Source organism: Pinus tabuliformis, chromosome 6 (assembly GCF_031772625.1).
Source record: "Pinus tabuliformis cultivar Carrire ecotype Pingquan chromosome 6, CPIR1, whole genome shotgun sequence".
NCBI lineage: Eukaryota > Viridiplantae > Streptophyta > Pinopsida > Pinales > Pinaceae > Pinus > Pinus tabuliformis.
Window position 1 is genome coordinate 1,312,871,181 of NC_142292.1, and position 19,175 is coordinate 1,312,890,355.

At 35.8% G+C, this 19,175-nt stretch overlaps 1 protein-coding gene across 1 annotated transcript; it reads right to left on the reverse strand.

Annotated features, from left to right (window-relative positions):
* Nucleotides 1-283: 283 nt before the first annotated feature.
* LOC149263437 (mavicyanin-like) lies at nt 284-758 on the reverse strand. The gene is made up of 2 exons (XM_089388363.1): nt 569-758; nt 284-474 (listed from the first exon to the last, which is right to left on the reverse strand). The coding sequence occupies exons 1-2, from the start codon at nt 756-758 to the stop codon at nt 284-286; spliced, it is 381 nt and encodes a 126-aa protein (XP_089244489.1).
* Nucleotides 759-19,175: the final 18,417 nt, after the last annotated feature.

The window sequence follows — 19,175 nt, forward strand, 5'->3', positions numbered from 1 at the left end:
AATTCGATTTTTAGTTAGACGGGAAAGCAATACCTCTCCACCAGAAAGAGCCGGGATTGTGAAGAGGAGTAATAATTATGAGCGAGGAGTAAGTTCATTAAAAGCTTTTTCAAGCTTTTCGAACTGTTTTTTTCTAATGGATTGATCTAAACGTTAATTGACTGCAATCATCGACAATCCACAAAGTAATATAGGTTGGGCAGGATTCTATGATCAGATTCCCTTTTATTGCATATATGCACTTGGCCTCCAATGCCCAACGCAAAAGCAAATATGGAGTGCACTAATTGGAAGATATCCAGAAAAAAAGAATGGCGAAGCACGACAAAATGAAATAGCCCGTGCTGCTGGAATCGAGAGGGATCACAGTTTCGCCGTTGTTGTCGTATGCCAGAGGTGATTCTAAATTGCATGATTCGTAGCTCGAGCTGTCTACCTCCATGACAGAACGAAAGGAGGCATCATATTTGAATACTGAAACAAAGAAAACAACACACAGCCATGCCCAGAGTATCAACATTTTTTCCAAAACAATTGAAATTCAAGCGACAAGGGGAAGTAGAATTACTGAGATTATCGCCGACGCGAATGGTGTGCTTGGAAGGCCAGGATACATAGTCGAGGCCAAACTCCCAACCCTTGTTGTCCCCCACAGTGTAATCTGCATCCATGCAAGGATTTGTAACGTACAGTAATAAAGCCTGCAGCACCACCATAGCTGCAACCGCATTGTCTCTTCCCCGACGCAAACTATCCATTAAACCAGGATTTCAATATTTCCAATCAGTGGATTTGGAAGATAAATAACAATGCAATGAGTACCGAAGTGATGCATAGGAAGCAGGGTTTTATAGAGCATGATATGTTGCAGTATCTATTGTTGGGTTTACCCAAGGATTAGGCAATGGTGTCCATCGATATCACTTCATAGGATTTTGGATATCAGGATTTATTTGAATTTTTGATATTTTTTAGTCTAATTATTTTTATTAATATACTTTTAAGTATATGTCAATATTCAGTTGTATTAAAATCAAAGAACTCAAAGAGGCGGTAACAAAGGGGGAAGAACATTTGGAAGCGCAAAATCTGGAGAAGGAAGTGGAATGGCTTCATGATCCAAGCATTGCAATTACTAGAGCAACTCAATTTGTTCGAACTCAGGGATAAATGTGGAGGATGAAAACCATGCTCGCGAAGGCACTTATCATGCACGCCGAAGACATAAAAAAAGCTCACTAGGCCATCTCTCTCGTGTCGATAGAGCATTTGGCTAGGTTTGATGGCATGGAATTCGATCTCAGTGCCTTGACTCACGAAGTCAGAGTCCTCTCGTGAGTGTCCTCATCAGTCTCCTTAGGCATGTGTTAGGGATCCACCGCTGTGGTGGAGGTTACAGAGGAGGCTACCGACACCAGTGAGGGGAACCCCACCACTCCTTAGAGGAATTCTCTTTTCTAGTTTTGGTATGTTTTGTTCCTTGCTCCTATGATACTGGTTTCTCGTAACTCTGGAGGTCCTCCTGGTCCTCCATCCTCCCTTTTGGTACTACTGTCCAGTTGCCTAGAGTGATGAAATGTTTTGTTGTTTCAAACTCTTCTTTAGGCTGAGCAGTTCTCAGATATTAAACGAACTTCTCCAGATGGTAATCTTAATGTGGCCGATCGATCTTCTTTTGCGATCAGTTTTGCTATAGCACCTGCCGCTCTAGCCAATTGTCCACCATTTCCAAGTGTTATTTCTATGTTGTGTATAGCCGTGCCTAAGGGTATTTGTTCACTTAACTGAGTTAGAGTTCGGGAAGATATCAAATATACCTTATCTAAGTATAGCGAAGGGTCCTTTCAGGCGGTAAGGTTGTTATAGACATTTTTGGGCCCTACAACCCCAAGCATGAAATGTCCATAAACCAAGGGCTCCTAAGTCCCTAAAAGTGTTGTTCTAATCCCTAAAGGAACAAGGTCAACAGATTACAGCTTCTCCTAGAATTTCTCCATGAGAAACTGCTCAGAATTTGTCAAAACAGGATCATTGCAGCTGCTCCACTAGCTAAGTGCGTTGCATCTCACCCAAATACACTGTGAGGGTGCATTGCATTTCAAAAGTCCCTTCTGTGGGGTGCGATGGGCGAGAAATGACAAATGGCAGTGTCATTCCGCGAGGTGGAGAGGCAATGGAAGCTTCGAGAATCTTTTTCGGTGACACTTGCCTCACTGAATTCGACCAAAGATGAGTAAGAGGCCATTAGTCTCCAAGTGGAAGCAACAACTATCAGAGAGAAGACACTAATCAAATCACAAGCTGACTCATCCCCCTTACAGATATCTATATATGGATCCCTCATCCCAGAGATCCAGAGGCTGGAATTTTGCATATTGTGAGGAATTGCTATTGGTTTCTTGAGACAAACATCAGATTGTTGGGTGATCTAAGCTTTGTTTGAGGTGAAGAGGGGCTTCTTTGCTGGGAGGTTGATGCTGGGTCAGAACAACTGGTTGTAACTCCTCTTGGCTCTTTTCTTGTTTATCAATAAAAGCTATTTGAGTTTTCCTCCATGCTTTTGTGTCATTGATGCTTGTTACATTTGTATGGTCAATTTACATCTGATCCTAGATTGTTTATGATTATAGATCCATGTCTTTGTATAGTGCTATGCTTCTGTGATCTTACAGGTACTTTGTGAAGTTGGGCGTGCAAGGGAGCAGGTAGCTGAGGACGATCAAAGAAGAGAGGGATCAAATCAGGAGATTAGCGCAAGACAGAGGTTGGTCTTTCTGTTATTCTCTATCTATAATTCATAAAGGAAAAACTAAAGTAGCTTTTCTCTGTTTGTTTCTAAGGCAGCTGTCACACCTTAGTGGGATAGAGCAGTTCTATATAGACACTTTTCCCTGTAACAAAATGGCGACTCCGCTGGGGAGATAATTATTTTGTTTGTTTATCATTCTTTATTGTTTGTTTCATAAAATTACAAGTAGCATTGGAACTGCATTTGCCATAACAAATGCAAAGTAGACAACTGCTGCTTCAATCCATCCACTGGATCTGTTTATGATTTAAACAATTGATTCACAAAATATCTGATTGCCCTTGTGATAGCTCTTAGATCCTCCTTAGATCTACCCCTGATTGTTGCATTACTGATTGCTTTTCGCTCGGCCAAAACCCAAGAACTGAACTGCAAACTGTGACCCGGAACCCGAACAGAGTCTCGTTTCTGGCCTAGCGCAGGTACTGTTCAGAGATTCTAAATTTCAGCGCACTTCCCGAGTGGACAACCTGCGTTGCATTTTAGATTCTCTGTGTTACAGGTGCGCTGATCAGACTAGCTCTGTGCAGTTATGGTTTCTGTGGTTCATTATTTCCCGTTCTATTCCTGAATTTTGCTACCTGTGATCAGTATATGTCTGTTTGAAACCGCTTTTCCTTGCTGTTATTCTGCCTCTTTTGTACAAAAGAACTGTAGATGTTTTTGTGTGTTTGTTGAGTCATTTATAGTTCTCCTTTGCAAGAGTAGCGTAATCGTACTGTCGTCCTTTGATTTGAATCTGTCGCAAGTGTCGATTTCAATCGTAGGAAAGAGTTTGATTGCTGTTGATGGTCGATTATCCTGTTACTATTGCTTTTGGTCTGAATTTGTAATTTTCTAGTGTCAAGAACAAGTATTCAGTTCATAATCGTAAAGTGTTGTGATTGTCTCCATTTTTTATTTCGAAAAGAAACTTGTTGATATTTGTTGCTTGAAAAGAAATTCATATTTGTGCATCAACTTTCTTTTTAGCATTCATATACTAAGAAAGTTGAAAACAAATACATGCATGTGCATTTGCATATAGACAGTCTGATTGGCTTGATTTAGGAAAGTGCATTAGAGTGTGCTCTTTGCTCTTTGTGTAAAGATTATGTCTTTCTTTTCCCTAGTAGCTAGGATTTTCATTGCATAAAGGAGATAAAAAGTTTGTTTATCATCCTAGATTGCATTTTAGGAATTACATCTACATCTCGTGGTGAACCCAAAAGGAAAACTTCATAAACAAGATCAACTTAAAATAAATTCAATGAATCTAACAATGCTTTGGAACTTAACGCACAACATTTAGAAGTCTAGGATAGAGACGTATTCCAGTGTCGTAAAGCCTGGTAACTGTTGCTCTCACTGATGGTTGGGTGATTCCTCCACTTTGAGACGATAAGTGCCAGTACGGACTTGTGCTCCCACGTACCGTCGAGTATATTTTGGGAGACCCCAATAGGCTTAATCCTTTATCCATAGGAAGCTGTGTCCGCCACCCTATCGATCGCAATGCACTGAACATAGCATTCAGGAAGATTGACTGTCGTACCGTAAAAAGTATTCTACAGTTTTGCGATTGGTTTGGTAATCCCTCTACGTAGATTTCCAGAGCAGTCCCTTTCTTTCCTTTTCAGACTTCTTAATGGAAAAGGTCCATCTAAGCACTTGTCACTTTAGGCTCATTAAAAATCGAAGGAGACTAGAGTCATCTTTTGTTTTTTCTCGACTCTTTAAAATTGAAAAAACAAAGTTGTGTCAAAGCGTCTAAAATTTATTTTAAATGGAATATTCATTACCCTTTCCTACGTTGATCTTGGGTTGAGAAAATGGAATCCACCAACCAAGGAATTCCCCTTGGAGGAAATCCTAGTCCCTTCTCCTCTTGGGGAGATGTTGGTGCACCCCATATGGCCACATTGTCACTTCCAGGACTAACAATTGGTTTGCCTGTATGACTCTTCTCAACCTCTATCGTTCAGAACACCACTATTCTTGAACAATCGAATCAGCAACTAGACAAGTCCAGAGTTACCCACCAACCTTCTACTTCCTCTAATTCTTCCTCTCCTCCTTCCTCTTCGCTTGATGGGGCTGGTAAAGCCAAAAGTCAAGTACCTAAGGAGAAGAAGGAAAAGAAGAAGAAAGAGAAGAAGAAGAAGGAGCCAAAAGCGAATGGGGGCAAACGAGTGTCGTCTAGCGAAAATCCACACACTGCACCGACCAGGCCTAAATCGCCATGTGTCATTTGCAAAGGATACCACTATCACAGAGATTGTCCTTGCATCCCTCGGATCTTAAGGGACTGGTCTCCTCGTTTGCACAACTCGGTGTCGTCAACCTCTGATGATCATGTTGAAAACACACCGTCAACTAGTGAAAGTGAAGCCCCAGGACAAAAAGGAAAATATAGATTTCCTTGTAAACTGTTGCGAAGGTGATCATGCTGTCCACTGTTGTCCCTTCTTAGACGAAGCTAAAAGAGTTTTGGATAATCGTCCGGTTTCACCGTTACGACTTCCTCCTGTATATAAAAAACTCTTGCCGAGTCCGTCACTAGTTGAAAATTCGGCTGACCCGCTCAGGTGGTCAACCGAAGTATCTATCATTGAAGATAAACCATCTGAACCCATACCAGACGAAAGTCAAAAGGTCGAGGCGGCAGTTGACCCGGTTTTGCCTTTAGAGGTTCCATCTTCAGATGATACAATCACTGAAGAGAACAAGGATGACACCGTCCAAATTATTTTCATAAGGACATACTCCAACGAACATGGGGGCAGTTTACCCGTTCATTTACCGCAGGAAGGAAGTTCGTCAGAGTTGTACCCAGCCGTCTATTCGGTCCCACCTCCAAGCAACCTAGTTGTCTCCTTCGACTGGAATCAACTAGGCAGACCCCGTTTACCAGCTAGTATACCATTCCGAATTATTGTTCAAATATATAGAATGGTTATGGTTGGTACCATCATAGATGAGGGGGCTTTTGTGAGTATCCTTTCCTCAACTGCTTGGAAAGCGCTTGGTTCGCCATCGCTTTTGCCTGAAATGAGAAATCTAACATGCTTTGATAAGGGAACCAGTCGACCGTTAGGGATCCTTCCCAATGTGCCCATAACATTGAGAGGGAAAACCGTTCACATGAACGTTATGGTAGTTCCAGGACCCCTGGATTACAATCTACTCCTTGGACGAGACTATATTTATTGCATGAGAGCCATCGTCTCATCACTCTTTAGAGTGATGTGTTTTCCGCACGAAGGAAGAGTGGTCAAGCTCGTAGACCAACTTTCATTTCCCGGATCACGCATAGCAAATAGTCATATACCATCCCTGAATGGTCTTTTCACGGAAGAAATGTCTCAATCCCCAGTTCGTCCACTCGATGAGCGCGAGTGATTCGAGGGAGATGACTGAAACCCAGGGGGCATGCACCCTGGTCTGCTTCGGCAGGAAAGCCTCAGGTATAGGGTAGGTTTCCGTGAGAGTATATGACCTCCGTACTCCCGTCCGTGATTGGAAGAGGGAGTTGGACTGGAATAAGATCCTCTTGTCAAAGTTATGTGAGTTGGCAGGCATCGCCGCTCACCTTTGTTTATCTCGGTAGACATCACCGAAGAGGTGTTTTGTTTACACCGTAAATAGAACAATATTTGGTACCCTGTAAGAGGTAGGCCTCTCTCGGTAAAACAAATGTTTTAACGGACTAAAGAAGGGGTAACCTTGAAACTCTGTTTTATACCTGGGGGCATGCAAGCATTTTGGCGTGCAAGCGAAGAGTGAATATTTATTTTTTAAATTTATAGGACCTCTAGCCCTTTAAACTCGTAGGATTGGTCGTCTCCTAACTTGCATAAAGAAAGGATGTGGGGCAAAACTCTAAAAGTTGTCGTTTTATATGAGACATTCTTATCACACGACTGGATTAATTGAGCAGTTTTAGCACATAGTTCAAGCTCGTTAAAAAATAAACATAAGACATGAGCAAATATTTCCACCCGCGTTTAAGCTCGTTAAAAAATGAACTATTCCCCGGTAAATAAACATCGTGAATGTAGTACTTCAGCCATTAAAGCCTTGGTCGTGTTTGCACCGTCAGCTCCACTTTTTCATTGGCCGATCATTCACCTCCATTTGATTGTTTACCCATTTTGAGGAACAGCTGCGAAGAGTGATTTCACTAGCCATCCTTGTGACACTGCCGTGATTGGAAAATTCCAAACCTTACCTGGAATTAGCTGCTACCCATTTTATCACTCGTTCCTCAAAAGACGAGTCTCCTTTAAGCTCTTTTCAACTGACTCGTAAAATATGAAAAGATTGCCGAGCCATTGGCCTCTCCAGCTCGTTAAAGGGACAGGAAGTGCTATCCCTCCTCTAGATTTTAATCTTTTTGGGCCTGAGGGATTATTACACAAAAAGATCGAGCGCTTGTTTTGTTCGGCTCGTTAAAAGTATCAAAAATTCATCCCTTCTGTATTGTTTTATACTTTTTCGGACTTAAGGGATTAGACGACGAAAAATGAATTTTGGAGTTACCTTTACGTTCCTTTTCAGACTCTCTAAAATTGAAAAGGACCGAGTTATCTTTGTCGTTAAACTCGTTAAAAAGTATAATAGCGACAAACTTGTCTATAGATGAGAATGAGTTTCACTATCGCTAGGCTCGTTAGAACATAGCGATGGGTTTTCCCAAAGAGAAAATTATAGAACAAACATATGTTATCCTCCTCAAGATTGACAAAAATAAAGAGGTACTGGTTAGCAATGACTGGGGAAAATTGGGAAGAAAACTTGAAGAAACTTTGTTGGTAGGAAGTCGCTCTTGAACATGACACTTCCACTCCGTGTCCGAGTCGGGTTGGGTTGTTTCATTCACCAGTCACATCACCATGGTCACGCCATACAATCCACATTTGGGGTTAATTCTACCAATTCATCACATCAGTGTCGCCGATATGTTCAAGAGAAGTCATTCAGAGAATTCACCTATGTCTCACCCACTACCATACATTATACTCCATTCTTTCATGACCGCCACCCTGAACCTTATATCACCAGATCGTTTTCACCTCCATTAAAATCATTTTCTCCGTTTCGTGTCATTGATGTGGGATTCATTAAGGCCCTCCTATGACGGATCACTTCTTGTTGACATCAGCTCATTATCCAAGAAGTTGATCTAGGAACACCCTATTCAGTACTTTGAAGCTTGCATGCCTCAATGGCAAGTTTCTCACTTCCGGCGATAGGTTTACATCAATGGCCTTCGATCGAAAGATTTTGTGTGGTGTTCGACGCCAAGTCCTTTATTCACACCACGTGAATTGTACTGCAGTACCTTGAGGGTCATTATCATTATCAGTGATTCCTCTCACGCTTGTTAACAATTTACATCATTGACTAGTAATCAAGCAATGTCTTTCCATGTTCGACTTCAGAACATTTCTCACATGGATCGACTTGTACTTTGAGTGAATATCGGACGAGATTGAAGACCCTGAATCTAGTTTCATCCATCCGGGCTGCGACATATATTCAGGGAAATAAAGATATTAAATGTACATCATTGCTGCACAGATAATCATCCACTCAAAAGGATGCTGGCTCTATCAGAATCATCGGTCTACACTCAGACGATTGTCTGTCCTATGTACATGAAAATGAATTTATAAATCTGAGCATGGGAATGCCCTCCTCAGCTAGATCATGAAAACAGTATGAAGATAATGTATTGTATTGTATCTTATTACAGGTCTCCTCCCAGCATTGAAAGAACTTCGGATCCTCATAATAAAGCATTTCACCCGACACCAAAATATTAACAGCCTCAACATTTTTGGGCCCTACAACCCCAAGCATGAAATGTCCATAAACCAAGGGCTCCTAAGTCCCTAAAAGTGTTGTTATAACCCCTAAAGGAACAAGGTCAACAGATTACAGCTTCTCCTAGAAGTTCTCCATGAGAAACTACTCAGAATTGGTCAAAACAGGATCATTGCAGCTGCTCCACTGGCTAAGTGCGTTGCATCTCACCCAAATACACTGTGAGGGTGTGTTGCATTTCAAAAGTCCCTTCTGTGGGGTGCGATGGGCGAGAAATGACAAATGGCAGTGTCATTCCACGAGGTGGAGAGGCAATGGAAGCTTCTAGAATCTTCTCCTGTGACACTTGCCTCACTGAATTCGACCAAGGATGAGTAAGAGGCCATCAGTCTCCAAGTGGAAGCAACAACTATCAGAGAGAAGACACTAATCAAATCAAAAGCTGACTCATCCCCCTTACAGATATCTATATATGGATCCCTCATCCCAGAGATCCAGAGGCTGGAATTTTGCATATTGTGAGGAATTGATATTGGTTTCTTCAGACAAACATCAGATTTTTGGGTGATCTAAGCTTTGTTTGAGGTGAAGAGGGGCTTATTTGCTGGGAGGTTGATGCTGGGTCAGAACAACTGGCTGTAACTCCTCTTGGCTCTTTTCTTGTTTATCAATAAAATCTATTTGAGTTTTCCTCCATGCTTTTGTGTCATTGATGCTTGTTACATTTGTATGGTCAATTTACATCTGATCCTAGATTGTTTATGATTATAGATCCATGTCTTTGTATAGTGCTATGCTTCTATGATCTTACAGGTACTTTGTGAAGCTGGGCGTGCAAGGGAGCAGGTAGCTGAGGACTATCAAAGAAGAGAGGGATCAAATCAGGAGATTAGCGCAAGACATAGGTTGGTCTTTCTGTTCCTCTCTATCTATAATTCATAAAGGAAAAACTAAAGTAGCTTTTCTCTATTTGTTTTTAAGGCAGCTATCACACCTTAGTGGGATAGAGAAGTTCTATATAGACACTTTTCCCTGTAACAAAGGTTCTGCCCTTGTTGATAAGGGGGGGAAAGGTCTTGAGCTCAGGCTTTTAGGGGAAGAAAGATAGGCAAAAAAGAAGGGGCAGCAATGGCGGCCCTTATGGTCGAGCGATAAATCGATGGCGGCCCTTATGGTTGAGCCCCTACCGGTCCTCTCCTCTCCCTCTCCTTAACAGTCGAGCACCTAAAGGTCCTTTTGGTCGAGCACCTCTATGTCTAAGAGACAATGGTTTCCAAAAATTCATGACCAAAACCAAATTGATCGTGGATTTTGAATCATATCTACGAAAAAACCCTTTGGATACTTTTTTTAGGGAAAAGATCAGGTTGTGCTATTAATCTTCTTGCACCATAAGTAATATAAAGCCTTTTCAGCAGTTCTTCATTTGCGAAAAATTCTCGGCGTGAAAACACAGGGCGCTGCTCTTGAAATAGGAAGGAATCCCAAAGAAATCATCTTCCTATAAAGAACAATGGTTTCTTAGAGTATTTATATTGCTTCGGATATTGTATACGAAATAGAGATCTGTCCATCTGCCGTTTTCTTAACGATCCGAACTGATACGAAGATCCCAATGAATTGGGTGTTTTTAGGCAGCCCTTTGTGGTTAGCCTAGGGGTCAGTAGATGATGTTTTAGCGGCTCATAGACATTTTGAGCATGCAAAGAAGTTTTGGCTTTGTCTGTGCGTGCAGACCATTTTGTATATTACGTATTTTATGAATTAATATAAAAGTGCTGATTTACAAAAAAAAAATATTCATTGGTATTAAAATATTTTATTGATAACTCATATTGATTTTTTTTTATATGCAACATTAAATATAAAAAATAAAGAATACCAAATTAAACAATTAAATTATTATTGATATGAACATAAAATTAATAATTAATAATTAAACCATTCAATTACATAATTAAATATTTCAAACTCATTTTAAATTATTTTATTTTACTAAATAGCATATAATTAAATCAAAACCCAAAAATTACAAAACAAGTATGGCAAGGTCGGCTTCCATTCCCTGTGCATCTCTTAACCCTGTTTATTCAAACCCGAGGAGATATGTCCTACACAATTATTGATCTATCCTAAATATGAGTCACAGTGGATGGCTCGAAACATCGATACAAACAATCATGGATGCGAGAACTCCAGAAGAAAACAACACACAAAGCATTGAGAAGTCTCAAAACAATAACATTACATATTTCATTTTAACAATTTTTTTCTATATAAATATATATGTACTTATATCAACCTAAATTACTTAATATAGATCTTTAAATAGTTTATTTAAATCTTCTGTTGAATTTTTTTTTTAAATTATATGGATTAACCATTTTACTCACACATTTCTTTTTTACTTCTAATTACTTTACAATATATTCATTTTTTTACTATCATGGATGACATTATTTTTCTATTTAGAGCATAATTTTTATTTTTATTTTTATAAAAGGGCACGTGTCAACTGTACATACAGAGGAACCAACAAACTTACACATCCCCTCATACTGGGTTGTAAAATGAGCTTCTCACCTCATTTATTAATATTGATAAATTCCACATATTAATTTTATATTAATAATTAAACTAACACATTCACATTTACTAATGTGGTTGATATACACAAATAAGAACATATCTACCACATTAATAATTATTAAGTATACATTGTAAAAATGCCTATTAAAATTTGACTATTGTAATTATTAATAATTGTATACATAATAATAAACATATATATTATAATAGAAAATGGACAGACCTACCAAGTTTAACGAAAAAAAACTAATAAATAATTAAATTAATATTATACTATATATTGATATAATATTATGTTACTATATAATAATTTTACTATATAATATTATATTAATATATTAACAATTATATTTCAAACTAGAACATAATTCACATAATATAATCATTGCATATTATTATTAATATTTATTTATCTTTCACTATTATCTTAATAATTAACTAATCTTATATAAATAATATAGTATGTTAATAAACTGACTATATTATGATAATAATAATATTATAATATAATAAATAGTTGTAAATAGTTATTGTATATTAAACTAAAATATAATATATTTACCTACTATAATTATTATAATATTCATTACTTTGGTTTATAAGATTAATATTAATATTAATATCAATATTAATTTATTAATATTGGCTAAGGATTATTGGAGGGTGGAAAGCTTATTATGAGCTTGAAAAAAATTGTAATTCAACGAATCTTTGTATTTGGAGTAAAAAAAAATTCATTTTTGAGGCCCTCGTCACCGCTATTGTCTTATACTAATGTGAAGTTTGGGGTTGTAGTATATCCAGAGTGTCGTGGAGAAAGATTGAGATGATTTTAAAGTAATTGATTACCCCTAAACTGAAGATTAAGGGAAATACTTGCTATCCTATCTTCATGATCTAAGGTGGCCTTTCCCCCATTAAAAGAAGGGTTATGTTTAAGTATATGATGTATAAGAATAAGCTTTACAACATGGAAGTCAAGAGGCTTCCCAGAATTGCTTCTAACTTTAGTCAAGACTCCCACCTCCGCCTCAAGCATGGGTGGTATAAAGATGTCCAGCCTTGGCTCAACCATCGGGGGATAAAAGAGGAGATCATCCTTGGAAGCAAGGATAGTGTCAAAGATAGTATCACCTCCAAATTTAAGGATAAATTGTGAGATGATAAGGAGATGGAGGGTAAAAGGAGGCTAAGATATTATAAGGAGGTGATCAAATTCACCCTTGATAACCCGAATTATCCTTCTGTTTTAACCAACACTAAGAAAAAAATGAACATCTTTAGGAGTAGAACTAATTCTCATGAGCTTCGAAGTGAAACTGGGAGGTGGTCTACTCCCAAGACTCTCTAGGACCATATAATTTGCTCACTTTGTGATACAAAGAGGTTGGAAGATTAAAAATGCTTTCTTTTAGATTGCTCGACTCTTACTCACATCTGTTGTCATTTCCCTAACATCTTCCATACTTCCAATCTTCATGACTCGTTAAATCAGCCCAACTACAATGATCTTGGAACGGTTCCTTCCCTTCTTTTTTATAATAGAAATAAGATCTTGAAGAATATCAATTAGATTCCTTTTCCTAAGGTCCAATAGACAACATTGGTCTTAGTGGACCTTAATCATCATCATCATCATCGTCATCTTAATATTAATATATTAAAATATAAGTCCAAAAGATCAATAAGCCAAATAGATTATTAATACTATATGCCCAAGGGATTATTAATATAAACCCAAGTGATTAATATTAAAAAATCAAGGAATTAATATTATAGAACCTTGGGATTAATATTATAAACCCAAGGGATTAATAAACCAAAAATATTAATATTATAAACCAAAGGGTTTAATAAACTCAAATGTATATTAATATTATAAATCCAAGTGATTAATAAACCCAAGGGTTTAATATTAAACACTATGATTAATATTATAAACCCTAGGATTATATACACTAAGATTAATATTATAAATGCAAAAGATTATAAACATAAGAGATTAATATTAAACCCTGAGATTAATATGATAAGTCCAGAGGATTATAAACCCAACGGATTGATAAACCAAAAGAGTTATTGATACTATAACCCCAAAGGATAAATAAACCCAATAAATTAATAATATTATAAACTCAAGGGCTTAATATAACCCAAGAAATTAATATTATAAACCAAAAGGATTAATAAGCCCAAGGGAATATTAATATTATAAACCCAATGGATAATTAATGTTATAAACTTAAGATATTAATATTATAAACCCAAGTGATTAATAAACCCAGGGAATTTATATTATAAAACCTTGGAATTAATATTAAAATCCCAAGGGATTAATATACCTACAGGATTAATAAACCAAAGGTATTATTCATATTATAAGTCGAAGTGATTAATATGCCCAAGGGATCAATATTATAAACCCAAGGGATTAATATTATAAATCGAAGGCATTTATATTAAAAACCAAGAGATTAATATTATAAACGTAAGGGATTAATAATCCAAATGCATTATTAATGGAAATTATTAATATTATAAACACAATATAAACTTAATGGATTAATAAACCAAGGGATTAATATTGTAAACCCTTGAGATTAATATTACTAACCCAAGGGATTAATAAAACCAAGAAATTATTAATATTATAAACCCAAGGGATTATAAACTTAAGGGATTAATATTAAATCATAGGATTAGTATTATAAACCCTAAGATTATAAAAATCAATATAGTATTATACATATTAGGTTATTAACATGTTTTTAAATACACAACAATAACCCTTAGGGATATTAATATTAATGCAAGACATTATAATATGAATCTAAACATTTATAATATTAATCATATGGTTTACAATATTTATCCTAGTATTTATAATATTAATCTTAAGGTTTATAATGTTAGGGTTTATAATATTTGGTTTAATATTAACGTTTAATATTGTGACGTTGTAATGGTAATCACTATTTTAATACACAAGAATAACCCTTAGGGTTTGTAATATTAATACAAGGGTTTATAATATTAATCCTAGGGATTATAATATTAATCTTAAGGTTATAATGTTAGGGCTTATAATATTTTCACTACTACACAAAAGGGGTGTTTTAAGATAGTATTTAAGAGAAATTTTGGGTAGATTGTCTTAAATTAACACAAAAAAAACTTTTAAATTGTCTTAAATATTGTCTTTAAGCGAGTGTTAAATTATTGTCTTAAGAAATTATCTCTATAAAGACAATATATATATATATATATATATATATATATATATATATATATATATTATTGTCTCTTAAGAGACAATTCATTTTTGTCCCTCAAGAGAAAAATCCCAGTTATTGTCTTTGTAGAGACATTATGTTTTTAATCACAGTTATTGTCTCTCTCTAGACAATATTTTTTTTCTGTTTAGAAACAAAATATAGAATGGAAATCTTTTTATTTCTTCAGTGATTAATTCATGTTAGGCCATGATTGAATCAAACCGCCAACCTCCTTCTTTTAGGGCACATGCGTGCTCTTCCACTTAGCTAGCACCCTCTAGAGAATTGTATTATCTCGATCAGAAAAGAAAATAAACAACGAGCCAAAATGTGTTGTCATATTAGTGAAGAAAAATTATGTTACATGTTATTGCATCACACATTTTAGACAAAGAAAAGATTGTACATGGTACTAACTTTTAGGTTAGCTAGTGGGCCACATTTGGCAACATTTATTTGTATACCCAGGGTAGATTATCTTATCTTATAGAATGTAGAAGAAATTTATGTTCAAGGCAGAAATTTGTCCATAGTTAAGGGCATAAGCAAACCAGTAGTGCAAACATTGCTCTTCAAATCATCTAAGAAGCAAAGAAATATGAGGGCATCAACCCATTGGTATTTTTGTTGTGAAATTCAGATATAAAGAGATTTTTTACACTAAAAATGTAAACATGGAAACACATATAGTAAGATATGGAGAAGCTTAATCGAAGGAAGTTTCTGACATGAGAAGTAAAACTGCAACTACAATTGATCAACATCCTTGTATGGGTTTTTGTGAGCAAACTTTCAGACATGGGAAGTAAAACTATAACTACATTTGATTAGCATCAATTATGAGTTGTTGTAAGAAGTACAAAAAACATAACCCACTAAACATGAATTAATTGAATGGAGTCCGAAAATTAACAAATGACAAAGAAAAAACAATTATTTAGTGTTAGCCTTGAGATACTCAACCTCATAATTTAGATCTATCTAAAAACTCAAAACGAAATCTAAGAATGCTTAACAAAATATCTGTATTGAAGGCTCACCATGCGACATTTATTTTAAATAAGTGATTGACTACATTTAAAATGAGCAAAGAAGGAACGATGTTGAATAATGTTAATGCATTAAGGAAGTGGTAAAATTATTGGAGGTGCATTAAAAGGTATATGAAAATGATGCCCAAACAACTTTATTAAAAAGACTACCCCGAAAAAATAAAAATGATAAATAATAATAAAATATTGCAATCCTCCAAACCATACTCACAATAACATCAAGTATAAAAAAGACAAATCCAACAACCTACCATCTATTTTGCGAATTTATAAATATCGGAAACCTTGTTGTAGCCACAATAGATTTTCAGGTATATATGAATCCATTTTCCATTGCTATATTCATTACTTTTCATTGTAGTTTAGTTATCCCACGGTGTCTCCAAGTGGTAATTACACCTATCCCAAGGAAGCCAGAGGGAATATTAATTGCATTCCATGAACTGGAGACATTCCATTTGATCATTAGAACGTGGGTGTCATCCATTATTAACATTGTTTAACATTATAACTAAGATAATGGTTCCATCAAAAAGCCCCACAAAGGATTGTATCGATGATATTCCACATGGTAATGAACTACTCCTAATGACATTAGGATGAATATTTGTGTTGATTGAGAAATGTGGTGTTTGTGACATGTTGAAAAAGCACAAAATACATGGTGACACTCTTAGAGCCCCTAAACCCTCACACAAGGTTTTTTTTCTATTTTTGTTTCAAGAAGAGTCAGACTAGCTATTGTATCCCATGGCCCATGGCTCTCTAAGATCACCTTAGTTGTGTTATCTTCATAGGTGAATTTCTCACCCAAATAGGTGATGTGATGTCATCATGAACTTAAGCTCCTTCAATGATAATGAAGGTTCATAAATATACCCAATGCATTTTATATTTTTGTGTTGTTATATCCTAGGTCATTATTAGCATCCCGCATGACTTGCATGGCCATTATACAGAGTCCAAAAATCAAAGGGAAGATGCACTTTATTATAGAAGTGTACATCTAACAGTTTCAATGAAAATCCATTAGTTCCTATTTGGTGGCCAAAGTTAAAATAACAATCAAACCTTAAATATAGAGAAATAAAGTTCCTCATAAGCATACCTTATAAAAGTGGCCCTCGACTTTCATCACCACAATTTTTTTCTCTCTTTCTCTACATTGACGCATTGCTACTTGTTGTTTTAGAGATGAAAATTAGGGTATTCTGCTGTGACAATTGCAATGACCACTATACTATTGTTGGTTTTCCTGCACATAGTGGTAGTGCCTGAAAAGTAGAAATTAGGGGATAAACTTATGCACCTTCATTTCTATTTGCACGACTTACTGGAGGGTAAAAATTTGACGGTCGTGCAGGTGGAATTTTCTCCCACAACCAAGTCTTCCTTTACTCATTTTGACATGGTGAGAGTTATGGATGACTAGATTACTGATGGGCTGGAGGGAACATCCAAAATGTTGGGCAGAGTGCAAGGTATCTATGTTTTTGCGCGCCAAGAGAAGTTCGAGTTGCTGATGGCAGTGATGTTTGATTTCAAGATAGGAAAGTACAATAGTAGCACCCTCTCCATGGTGGGGAAGAATGCGGTTTTCGAACAAGTGAGAGAAATACCAATCATGGGAGGAAGCATATTGTTTTGGTTTTCTCAAATCTATGCACTCGTCCACACCCATTTCATAGAGAAGCTTATGAGTAGCAAAATTACTAAGTCATTTGTTACACGTAACCTCCCGAGAGTGCTACAGGATGTAGATCAAAATATAGCAAAAAATTGGCTTCTACAAAGAGAAAATCATAAGCTAACAAACAATGATGGATAGGAAAACTCACATGTGGGGAGTAAGAAGAACTTTCTTTCCTTTCCTTGTTGAAACCCTCCATGGACAAATGTTCAAGGGTTATAATTATTTTAAATATCAAAAATTTGAACGGTTACACAAATTAAGATTTGGTTGACAATTAAAACAATGCAATCTAGCGGTGGAAGAACTTTCAATTGTCTAATAATAGATTTAATGGTGCAGAGTAGCGACCATGGGAGTTGTTCTCAAAGGCAATGCCTTATGGCGTAATTATTGGTTAATATTATAAAATATATTTTTTTTCATTTTTGGGTACCATGAATACTTATGATTTATAAAATTTATATTATACTATTTAAAAAAAAAATTAATATTTTTTTTTTAAACAATAAGAAAATCTATAATAACTTAGTTTTCAAAGTAGCTTTGGGAGCCACCATCACTGAAAACTAATGCATCCTGATATCAAAACATTCTATTTTGTATTTATATAGAAAATAATTAAATAAAGAAAAAATATCCAATATTTTTATTTTATATTATATCTTTTCTCAAATAATATCAATTGAAGAGTGGCCATTGCTTATGAAAAATAAGTACAATATACATGTTGCAGAACCAAACGTTGAAGTGGTATAAATGTGGAAATTCGTAATTTCGAGTGATCACTCTTCTGCAACAAGACATTAACAAAATTGGTTTAATACACTACATTGATTCTACAATATGACCAAACATAGAATGACCAAGCTAGTGTATGTAGAAGATGTCTACCCACCTTAAGGGAATAAATTTGAAATAAGAGAGGTGATGTCAATGGTGGGCATTTCTTTCTGCAATAGTGGATGGAAAAATGAAATAAATCTCATCCATTTAACCATTATGGTATCTAAGCTATGACTCCCTCTCCTCCAATGGCAAAGATGATTATCTCTTTATAATATGTTAGCTACTACGTGCTTTCCCTCGAGATGGAGAGATAAAATTTTATTTTGTAATTAAATGATTCAAATCACTGAAAAATGTTAAGCCTAGATTTGGACATATAGAGAAGAATGAGTAGACACTACGTGTATGTCACGAAAATAAATAAATTCATTCCATCTATTAAGGGAGTTGTAACTACGATATAAATCCTTGCAGATGTTGCCCAAATTATAGTATTATAACCTGAGACGCATAGGCTCTAAATTCGTACACTCAATCAAGAGAAACCATTATAATAATAACACAGGCTATCAACATACGTGAATCATAAAATATTTTTAGTATCAATCTAGAAGAAGACTCATTTAAGAGCTTCTATACTCATTGGATGTTGGAGAATAGTGTAGTATGCCTTATACGAAATGAGAACATGGTTCCATTATCAAAATAATAGGATGTTTACATATATCATTAGAAGATGATATTGTTTAGGAATATCATTACAAGATGTTTAATCAAATGATTTGAATGAACTTTATATAACAAACTAAATAAAAATAATTGTCCCACAATACTCTTTGATTAGTGGTTGTCTCTATAATTTGCAACATTTCCGTGGCTACAAAAATAATACTACAAATGGCTGCACATGACACCTAAAGTGAATCTCAATAGTCATTTGCTACCTGTAACTTGTATTTTGCAAAGCAAAAATTATGTGCTAACAAATAACGATGGACACGAAAACTTGCATGTTGGGAGGAAGTAGAACTTGGTTCCCTTTCCTTGTTGAAACCTGTCATGGAAAAATGTTCATAGGTTATAATTATTTTAAAGATCAACAAGTTGAATAGTTATGCAAATCAAGTTTTAGTTGACAATTAAAATAGTGGGATCCAATAGTA

Coding starts and splice junctions, on each gene's coding strand:
- LOC149263437 (XM_089388363.1), bottom strand. CDS start 758: ATGGATAGTTTGCGTCGGGGAAGAGACAATGCGGTTGCAGCTATGGTG. Junction 475..568: donor TCGCGTCGGCGATAATCTCA/GTAATTCTACTT, acceptor TCTTTGTTTCAG/TATTCAAATATGATGCCTCC.